Consider the following 10,864-nt stretch of genomic DNA (forward strand, 5'->3'; position numbering starts at 1 on the left):
ATTAAATTATATATTTTTTTAATTGATAATTTTAATATGTATCCTTAACACGTGTATTAGCAAAATTCTAAATTAAATAGCATCATTATTTCATTTTTGAGCAAATTTATGATATACCTCTAAAAATGCTGGAGTTTATTTGTCTTAATTTGTTGTTTTAGAGAAGAAAATGGTGTGATATAAATGAATGATAGTCATAAGAGAAAGAAGATAGGTATAGAGGTAGAGTACATAGTAGGCAGTGTAGGTAAGAAAGTTGTCTAGAATAGCAATAGCAATAGCAACAAGTTAGTGTAATTAATTAATGGAGTGTGTTTTTAGAGTGAGAGAAACACGGAGGCCAAGAATTGAAGTTGGAATTGGGAAGGGTTGTTTTGTTGGAATAAGGAAAGGGCTACCATTCATCAAGCTGTGACTTCTTTTTTTAGACCCTTCCTTGTCTAATCGCTTTCTTCTTCTTCAATTACTTGCTCCCTCTTGTACTATGCTTTGCCCACCACCCGAAACTTTTACATTTCTTCTCTTTCTTTTCATTCTATCTCCTTTATTTTATTTTAGGTTGGTCAATTTTTTTAAAAATATACATCATATTTAATTTTATTTTTAATATTTTTAATTTTGTTCTTAATATTTTGTATTGAATTAACATTCAGCAATAATTTTAATATAAATAAAAAAATTAAAAATAAAATTAAATATTTTAAAAAATTATAAACATTAAAAATAAAAAATAAATATATTTTTTATTTTATTATATCTATCATAATTCTATATTATGTACATTAAAAATTAAAATATATATTAAAAATATGTAAAAGAATATATGCATACATATTCATTCATAATAACTAATTTAATAACTAATGTTTTATATATACTTACTATTTTTGTTACACAAATATTACTATCGAAGGCATTATTTTATATATTTTAGTGCTTTTTATTTTTTTTAAAATATTATTAAATGAGAGAACAGTAATTTTTTGGGAGTACTGCATGAATTATAGAATTATGTACGTGTACGATTTTTAATTACACCAATTAAAAACTCCCCTTAAAATTTGAATTAAAAAACAAATCTACCGCTGCTATCTCGAAAGTTTGACATTGGTTTTCAATATTTCAGCCAAAAAAAAGTACTTGTGATGTTTCAAGTTTGCTTGCAGATTCTCATATCGTTTGTTGTTGATGTTGCCAATGCCATGCTGGTATTTGACTATATGAATATTGAAAAGCAAAGTAGAATAGAGTAATATTCTTTGTGTAAGTAACCGTTTTAGCCTCGAAATGGAAATTGGCTTTTTCAAAATTCCAAATTTTTTTTGGATCTCTTCACTCTATCATCCGATAAAAAAATTAAAATTGTTATTTTTATATTAAAATTAATTATTATATATTTATATATAAATATATATATATATTTTATATTAATTACTAATTTTAATAGCGGATTTTATTGTAGATATAATAGGATGAATGAAAAATAGTAGTACTACTACAGTTTGATTATAATAAATTGCGATGATTGATTAGTTTAAATTGAACGAAAGACACACACATAGTTGGTTTCTAATAGTGAAATTGTTGTTGGTTAGTTACGAGAGGAAGAAAGGAAGGAAGGAAGAGACATAGGTGTAACCTTGATAGACTGTGAAAAGAAAGAGGAAGCAGCAGCGTGTGTTGTGAAGAGAGCCACGAAGCAAAAGAAGGCACAGATCTCAAGAAACTCTCACACCATTGCTCCACACGACACTTGTTACCTTTTTCTCGTTTTGTTTCCTTTACCAAAGGTTCACTGCACTTGTCCATTGACTTGTACCACCAGCTACCACCATAGTTGGAGGGTCGGTCTCAATCCACTTTCCAATATATATATTCTTACCATCAAGAGTGTGTCCACACATAAACTTCTCTTCTTGGGCTCTGTGATTCTTCTTGGTTTGTTTATGATGGTTACTGACCTGAAAACAAGTGTTGTTATTGGCTTGGGATTTGGAAACTGGACATGTATGTTTCACATTGGTATTTAAGGGGATTTCAATATAAGGAGGATATGCTGCTCTCTCATGATGGTGGAGAAGATGAAGTGTTCTTTGATTCTCTGGATTGTTTGTCACCACCTCACGATGATGATGATGATGAGTTTGGTTATGAGGTTTGGATGAATGAGCCTCTTTGTGTGGAGGAAAGGAGGGAAAGGTTTCTTCAGAGGATGGGTATGGTTAGTGTTAGTGTCTCTTCTTCGCACAATATGAATGATTTTGATGATGTCACATCTTCAACTGCTTCCATTTCTTGTGCTCCTACTTCTCAAGACGTAGCATTGTTTGATGAAATTAAGAAACGACCGGAGAATTCACCGGTTACTTTGCCCAAACAAGACTTTGGAGAATTTGGAACTTGTACAAGTAAAAAGAAGAAGAATTGGTGGAACCGCATTGCATATGGAATGAAAATTGGATCAAGATTGGATAAGGGAAGTACTAAAATTACAAGAAGGATCAATGTGAATCAGATTAAAAAGAGGTGGATGGAATTGAGTGCATTGTTTACTGGACAGAATATTAGAGCTCACGATGGCCTAATTTGGACCATGAAATTTAGTCCCAGTGGCCGCTATCTTGCTAGTGGAGGCCAAGACGGCGTTGTTCGCATTTGGCGTGTCGTATCCACCGATGCATCCAGTCTTTGCTTCAATGGAGTTAAGAGTGCTGACAGCAAAGTGAAACCACACAACTCTGCTCCTAAAACTCAATCCTTTGTTGTGTTCCCAAACAAGATTTTCCAAATTGAGGAATCACCAATGCAAGAATTTTGTGGTCATTCCAGTGATGTCTTGGATCTGGCTTGGTCAAGTTCAGATGTGAGTTTAACTTGTTATTAATTCTCTTATGTGTTCTGTTTGAATGTTAATCTGATCTATCATATCTCTTGATGCAGATTCTGCTTTCATCTTCAATGGATAAAACTGTTCGCATGTGGCAGATTGGTTGTAATCAATGTCTACATGTTTTCCATCACACAGATTATGGTAATTTCAGAACCAACCCTTTTAATGTCATTCTTTAAGAATGATCTTTCCAATTCTGTTTAGTTGTAACTATAATATGAACCATTATTAGGATAACTTAGTATGATATTTAATTATTGTATCTCTTATTTACATGGAAGCAGTGACATGCATTCAATTCAACCCTGTTGATGAAAATTACTTCATCAGTGGCTCCATAGATGGTAAAGTTCGAATATGGGGAATGCGCGAAGAGCGAGTGGTTGACTGGGCAGACATTCGAGATGTCATAACTGCCATAAGTTACCAACCAAATGGAAAGGTTTGTTAATGTTATCAGTACTCAACTAAATCTTGTCAAAAAACTTTTTGATCTTTTTCACTTATTCTTAGTATAAAAATTTACATTCAAAGGGGATTTTGAACCTTAGATTGTTTATTTGTGCAGGGATTTGTTGTTGGTTCCCTTACGGGCATATGTCGCTTTTATGTTGCTTCGGGTAAGTACTTATAGCTTTGAGTTTACCATAGTTATGATCCCTGGTTTTCTGAAAAAAATAAGATAGGAAATGAATTAAACAAGTGTCTAAATTTGATTACTAATGATTTAGGCAAACATTTCCATCTTGAGGCACAGATTAATGTTAGCGGAAAGAAGAGAACATCAACATCTCGCAACAAGATCACTGGAATTCAGGTTTTGATCTCGACATTCTTCACTGAAAAGAATTTTCATATTTTATACTTAACTTTGTTAATATTGCAACACTTGGTTCCATTGCAGTTTTCCAAGAAAAACCACCAAAGAGTCATGATCACATCAGAAGATTCCAAAGTCCGAATATTAGAAGGCATGGAACTTGTTCAGACATTTAAAGGTAGAGCACTCAATACCAATGCTAGGATAGTTTGCAAAATTTTAAACCTTCATTTTTCTTTCTTATAACTTTTCAACTTTTGTTTTGTGGTTTGTCAACCTTCATTTGTATAAGATCTTTAGTTAACCTGAAGAACTTGCGGACTTGTCATTGTTACGGATTTCCTAAATGTTCTGTTTTTTGTTTTGCTAAGCAAGCGTAATCATCAATTTTTATCTTTTTGTTTAAATTTAGACTCATCTCCTATAATAATCTTGTTTTTGTGTGTATATGTGACTATGTGTGTGTTTTATTTTTGTAAAATCTGTTTTAGGTTACATAACATAACATGTATTCCCTTTCTGACCTTATTGAAAAATCACAAGAATATTGACAAAATTAAGATAGTTCTTCCTTTTTTTTTATGTTTTAAAAGCTCTGATATCATGTAATGAAACTATTTGTTGGTAAAAATTTAAGCAGACAAGATCAGAAGAAATACATTAATGATTATATTTCTAACAACGTAAAATTTTATCTTTAGGCCGTCGAAAATCTGGAAGTCAGACATCAGGTGCATTTATGTCGAGCGAGAAACATATAATTTCAGTTGGAGATGACTCTCGTGTATATATTTGGAACTACAAAGACTTTGGAAATGCTTCATCCAAGCATGCAAAATCGAACAATTCCTGTGAGTACTTTTGCTCCAAGGGTGTTACTGTTGCGATACCTTGGTCAGGAATGAGCACAGAAAGTAGCAACTCCTACAACAATTTTGCACATTGTTTCCCAGAAACTCAACACCAGCTAGAAGCTGCTCCCAAGGTAGTTGGTTTTTCGGAACGTTTTTCCTTAGGTAGTTGGTTCTCCATTGACGGCACGTGCCGCGGTTCCATGACATGGCCAGAGGAGAAGCTCCCTAGTTGGGATTTACCTCTTGCGGAGCATGATGAATTCCATCACAGCCGGCCGCAGCTACGCCCCAAGGAACCTTGTAATGACGGCTGTGTGTCAGAAACATGGGGATTATCGATAGTTGCGGCCGGTTGTGACGGGACCATCAAGACATTCCACAACTTTGGATTGCCTGTTAGGCTCTAGGAACTGGGTTGTTATATGCCTTGTTTGGTGCTCGGAAAACCAAAATAACTTGCTCAAATACAAGACACCTCTTGATTTTTGCGTTCCACATTCTTGAAGCCTTGGATTCCAAGAATAATTGGCAAAGAAATTTGAAGCATTGGAGTTTTGATTGATGGTGGTGGTGTCTGAGGCTTTGTTCCTACTTAGCTAGAGAAATTTTCTTTCTTTGATTGTTAAATTCATGTTAGATGTTATTAGCTTCTGACATGTTTCGGGGATTTGTACATTCACAATATTATTATGCTACTAATTTTAATGTGGTCCTGCTTGTAGAGTCAGGCCCAGGAGTCCAAATTTTGTGTGTGGATATTGTTTGTTAACTTACATGATAGGTACACATTTTTTTTTAAATAAAAAAAGTTGCAATTAAAGTTCTGTTCCAATAAGGCTTTTGTGACATTGTGTTGTTGCTCCTTTAACGAATGACGTAATAAAGTGGGATAGCAGTTGAGGTTTAGTTCAAGTGGCAAGCATGGTGTTTTTTATTATGCTTAATTTGGAATTGAAATTTGATAAGACTAAGTAGTGGATGAGAACCTTTAAGTACAGTGTGTGTGAATATGTAATGAGAATGAATTTGTGATGTTGTAATATTTTAAGAATTGTCTAATTCATCCGACAAAAAATGTGACATAGGATTGTGTGATGTTATGTAACATGCTTTTCCCCATATATAGGTTTTAAGTATAATACATCAGTATTTTGATGAATTTTATTCATTGATCTTAATTATATATTATATACATTTTTTATAATTAAAATTAATGATTAAGAATTATTAAAATATCAGTACACCAGTGTGCTTAACATTTTTTTTATAAAATTACAATTCTTTAGCACAATTAAACTACTTTATTTAGATTTTCTTAGGATATTTATAAATATTTTTTTTTAAAAAAATATATTTTAATTTCAAATAGGAGATCTTTGGAGGTGTGGACAGAGGGTTTGTTTATTTCAAAGTTATGTGAATATGTGATTTCATCATTTTTTATAGGGGTTAATCTCTACATATAAGTGATTTTGCTATACAAGTCTTACAAGTTCTTTAATTGATAGTACGTTTAAACACGCTTGTTATGCATACAAGTTTCACGCGCCTCTAACAGATTTTTAATTTTTGAAAGGATTTCGTTTCCTTTTTCGAATTTCTTGTCTTCTCTTTCTCCTTCTTCATTTACGTGCTTTTCTTTCTGTGTTCTCTTTCTTCGTTATTCTCGATTTCCATTGTTTTTTGACATCAAACTCTGAAATTGTTTTTGAAGATAATGGATAATTCAACTTCAGATTGTCAAATGAATCAGTGCGGGAACCTTGCTTGTAAAATTTGCTATTAATTCTTCCTTGTTTGAATTGAATCTAATGTACTAGTTCTGATTAGAATTAATATAATCTTGTCTATTTTATATCAGACGTTCGGGTGTAGATCAGGAATATTCGGGTATATTTTTATAAAAGTTTGGGTGTATTTACAGTTTATGACTTTTCATCTGACAGAGGGTGAATTGTCTTATTCTTTTAGTTGAATTGTTTTAATTTCTGTTTAGTTATGATTCATGAATCTGGTTTTTATTATTTTTTATGATGGTTTTATAGTTGTATTTGCATTCTATAGTTTATGCTTGTTTTAATATGGTGTATTTTGGGTATATTTTGCAGTCCTTCTGTGGTGTATTTTGGATATATTTTGCAGCCCTTGCTGACTTTGGTGACTGATTTTAGTGTACACGTAACATAACTCATTTCTATATCTGCAACAAATTTGGGTGTAAAAACGAAGATATTTGGGTGTAATATGAAGATATTTGGGTGTAAAATGAAGATATTTGGGTGTATTTTTATTCTGATGAGTTCTGCATAATTCAGAACTCTTCCTCTTCCTCCTCCTCATCTTCTGTTGCTTCTTCTTCTTCATCTTCTTATTTCATATTCTCATAATTCTTTTTGAGAGAAAAAAATCAAACAAAGAAAAAAATACATAATGTTGCAAAATCAAAAGAAGAAGGAGGAGAAACACGATGATAAAGATGAAACACACGAAGAAAAATGAGGAGAAACACAAAGAAGGAGGAGAAGAAGAAGGAAGAAGAGGAGGAGGAGGAGGAGAAACGCGAAGAAAAATGACAGTTGTGATTTTCATCGAGGAAGAAGAAGAAGAGTCGTTCATAATGGTGAGTAGCACGCTTTGAAAGCAGGAAGTGGTTGAGTAACGTGTGTGTATTTACTCTTGAATGTGGGAGTGTAATACGCGTGTGTTTTGCTGGGTTTGTGCCAACTTGTAAGACTTATAAGCCAAAAAAACTTGTATGTGTAGCATACCTGCTTTTATAGATGAATATTTCAATAAAAATATTATTGTAAATTATCATATTGTTTAATCAAATTTATTCAGTTAAATATGTAAAATTATATAATGATTCATAACATCATCTTCGTATCAAAACATCTTTAATAAATATATTTAACATACAAGTGTCCTAAAATATTAAATATAAAAAGATTTTGTAAAAATTTAAAGTTTTGAATATCTTTTGTTTTGCACCTATTCAAGAACAAACATTTAAAATTTATATTCTAAATAATCTTAACAAATGTCTTTAAGATATTTGCAAAGTTTTATATCAACACACATTTTGTTGTTATTTTGAATTTTTGTATGACTTTATTCTAATGCCTACTCTATGTTTTTTTCCCTATCATTCACTTTTGAATGTTAAATTAATATCACGCTGAAAGAAAATTTCAACTTCATGATGTGTGTTGACTTTTTTTATTTTTTGGGTGAGAAAGCGGGACAAACGCCCAAAGTTACAGCATGGAAATAAATCCGAATAACTGCATCTCTCAAGAGACATTTTTAGGCTACTCTTTGCTAAGAAATCAGCCTCTATTTGCTTCTCTATAAACATGTCTGACCACAACTTGCCATTTTTTCTTTACCATCTGCAAAATGCTTCTGATTAGAGAGTTGGGGTGTCACATATTCTTTTCAACAACAGGGACGGATTTAGAGGAGTCATGGAGACATGGCCTCTTTAAAATTGAGTTGTTAGTCTAGTAGTTAATAAAAAAAAATTGAGTCTCATGACCTAGGTTTAAATTCTAATTGTTATATTTTGAACATTAATAATGTATTATATTTTTTTAGGTCAACTATTTTGATCAACAAATTTTTTTAATTATTCCCTTTATTCTTTATTTTTTAGTAACCATTTGTTTTGATAAATTCTTTTTTTATTGTTTCTTCTATCTTTTTTATTTTTTCTTTAACTCTTAAATCTATTATCATATAAAAAATACTTTAATTTTTATAACAAATTCTAATTGAATAGTAAAAAAAATATATACATAAAAATTAAATTATTTCAACATTTATTTATTTTCTCATGATATTAAAATAATAATATATTAAATCAATTATATATTAGTATGAATATTTTACATATTTTGTTTACTAATTTTAGCAATTTATTTTAAATGCATATATGAAAAATATCAGAATAACTTATTTATATTATTCATGTTTATTATTTATAATAATAAAGGATGAAAATTAGAATTTTAGTTATTATAAATAATATCAAATTTAAAATTATTATTTTTTAGTAGAACTTTCTATTTTAATATAACACTTATTAATAATTTTTTATTAAAATAATGATAATAATATACAATATCATCAATTATATAATACAATATTTAATTATACAAATATTTAATTTTTGACTCTCTTTAAAAAATTTCTGGATTTTTTCCTGTTTTTCAACTTGTGTGATTGCTAGATACACTGTCTTTGCATCATTTTCATGATAACTCTTCCGAATTCTAACTCCCATCACTACAAGGGAAGCGCAAAATACCACAGCTAACTGGACCGCCATGGTTATGGGTGCCAGGATTAGGTTTGACGGCGGTTCCCAGCAACCACTGGTATAACCACCACTAAATCAAAATTTTGCGGTAATCGTTTCAACAAACCACTGCCAAATGAGAGTGACACGATTTTCAGCATGTTTACCGGCGGTTAGCCGCTATTTACATAGAGGTTTTCAAGTTGATGCGTGTTTTCCGGCGGTTTTATTAACGCCCAAAAACGGAACCAAGTTTCGAACACAGTTATTGGCGGTTGCAAATCGCCATAATATCGAATAGATTTTTCTAACTCTGTGGCACTTTTTGGCGGTACAAAATCGCTGCTAAATTAGGAAAGATTTTAAAAAAATCTGAAATTTGGATTTTTCTAAAAAGATCGTACAATATTTTTAAAATATTAAAACTATTTATTTTTTTTGCTTTTTAGATTTTCTATTATTTTAAAGGGTTAATATTTTCAACATTAGTATCTAAACTTGTAGCAAAAACAATAAGATTATCTACAAAACAAAATAATATATTCATGAAAATATGAAGAAAACAAATCTCTTGCAAAGAGTTGTATAGTCTAATTCAAAATAATATTGTAATCAATCCAAAATATCTCCAATCCTAATATATTATATTTCACTCTATCATTCCACAAAACGCATCTCTACAGCGATGTCTGGGCGTAACTCCTCACCCTGCCATTGAAATAGATAAATCAGAGCACTCTCCATCGCCTGCCTCTTTTTCTTCTCTCCTGCTGCCTCATCCTCCATCGTCTTTCTCTTCAACTTCTCGCCTTCTACCTCTGCCTTCAGACTCTATTGCCCGACGCAAGTGAATTCGGACCAAAGAGTTAACTAGGAGTCGGTCCGAAACCTACACCACATACTCTACCCGGTTTCTCTTTTTTGAAAACCTGAGCAATGGAATCATTTTGAGACAACATTCTAGAAGACTCATCATGTTGCCCAATCTCTTCAATTCTTTCCTACAGACACAAATTAGCAAATACTATCAATTTGTTGATGGGTCCATCTCATTTCAAGAACACACCACACAGGACGATTAACTGTATCACTTACATCACATTAAAAAAACACAAAAATATGAATGAAAAAAATTAGTCTCAAAAGTTATTTACATAAAACAACCAAAATAGAGCATCTGTTTCATGAAATGCCAACCACTATAAAAAGAAATAAGGGACAAGTGAAACTGAATTATTTCAAACATAACAAACAAAGAATTTTCCAAAGAAATGTGAAACTTTACTTAAGGATTGAAATCTCATGCAATGTAGGACATGTCTTTTTAATGCTTAACTAACAACTGTCCTAGGTAGCATATATATAATTTGCAGCAATAACTAAGGACCTGTAATCCACAAATCAATGAAATCACAGATGAAATTCAACCATAAGCATATCATGATGCACTCGAATTACTCTTGAGATTACTTAATTTGCACACCAAAAGTAACCTCCTCTCTCCAAATTTGTTGTGATCTTCGTTAACTATTATCCGTTCATCTAGGTTTAGAAATAACACAAACAATAAATCTCATGACATGTATAATTAAATAAGCTAGCGATATAAATCACCAAAAAACAAATGAGGAAGAGCATAATTTGTTGAATCAACTAAATGAATTCTAAGATAATTAGACAATAGCAACATCTTCTTCCCTACAAGACCCTACCATATCTTAGTATTCACCCTTTAAGTGTCAACAGGCCCTACCAAAACCTTGGCGTTCAATCTTCCTTTAACCAAAGCTTTGAAATAATGATTCAATAAGTAATAGCAATTTAACCAAAAGAAATCCTAAAACCAAGAAAAAAGCTCAAATTTCTTACATCGAGAAAGACTATCAAAGGCTTAAAAAGAGCAAAAGTGTCAACTGCGTTGGAAATTTAGAATTGCATTTTTTCTCTATCAATAAAGCTTATATAAATTATAATCAATATGGTGCCAAAAATTTATGAAA

General features: G+C 31.4%; 1 protein-coding gene across 1 annotated transcript; it reads left to right on the top strand.

Annotated features, from left to right (window-relative positions):
* The first annotated feature begins 1,674 nt into the window (after window positions 1–1,674).
* Window positions 1,675–5,325, top strand: LOC130956565 (vegetative incompatibility protein HET-E-1). Its single transcript, XM_057883611.1, has 7 exons — window positions 1,675–2,863; window positions 2,941–3,031; window positions 3,175–3,332; window positions 3,459–3,510; window positions 3,622–3,707; window positions 3,795–3,888; window positions 4,412–5,325. Exons 1-7 carry the CDS (start codon window positions 2,006–2,008, stop codon window positions 4,969–4,971), a joined length of 1,899 nt encoding a protein of 632 aa, XP_057739594.1. The 5' UTR covers window positions 1,675–2,005; the 3' UTR covers window positions 4,972–5,325.
* Window positions 5,326–10,864: the final 5,539 nt, after the last annotated feature.

This window comes from Arachis stenosperma, chromosome 10, assembly GCF_014773155.1.
Source record: "Arachis stenosperma cultivar V10309 chromosome 10, arast.V10309.gnm1.PFL2, whole genome shotgun sequence".
In the NCBI taxonomy this organism is placed as follows: domain Eukaryota; kingdom Viridiplantae; phylum Streptophyta; class Magnoliopsida; order Fabales; family Fabaceae; genus Arachis; species Arachis stenosperma.

Bases quoted from the DNA above. Each gene is read 5' to 3' on its own strand.
- LOC130956565 (XM_057883611.1), top strand. From the start codon at position 2,006: ATGTATGTTTCACATTGGTATTTAAGGGGATTTCAATATAAGGAGGAT. The intron at 3,032-3,174 runs GTAATTTCAGAA...ACATGGAAGCAG, and splicing joins TTTCCATCACACAGATTATG to TGACATGCATTCAATTCAAC. The intron at 3,511-3,621 runs GTAAGTACTTAT...CTAATGATTTAG, and splicing joins TCGCTTTTATGTTGCTTCGG to GCAAACATTTCCATCTTGAG.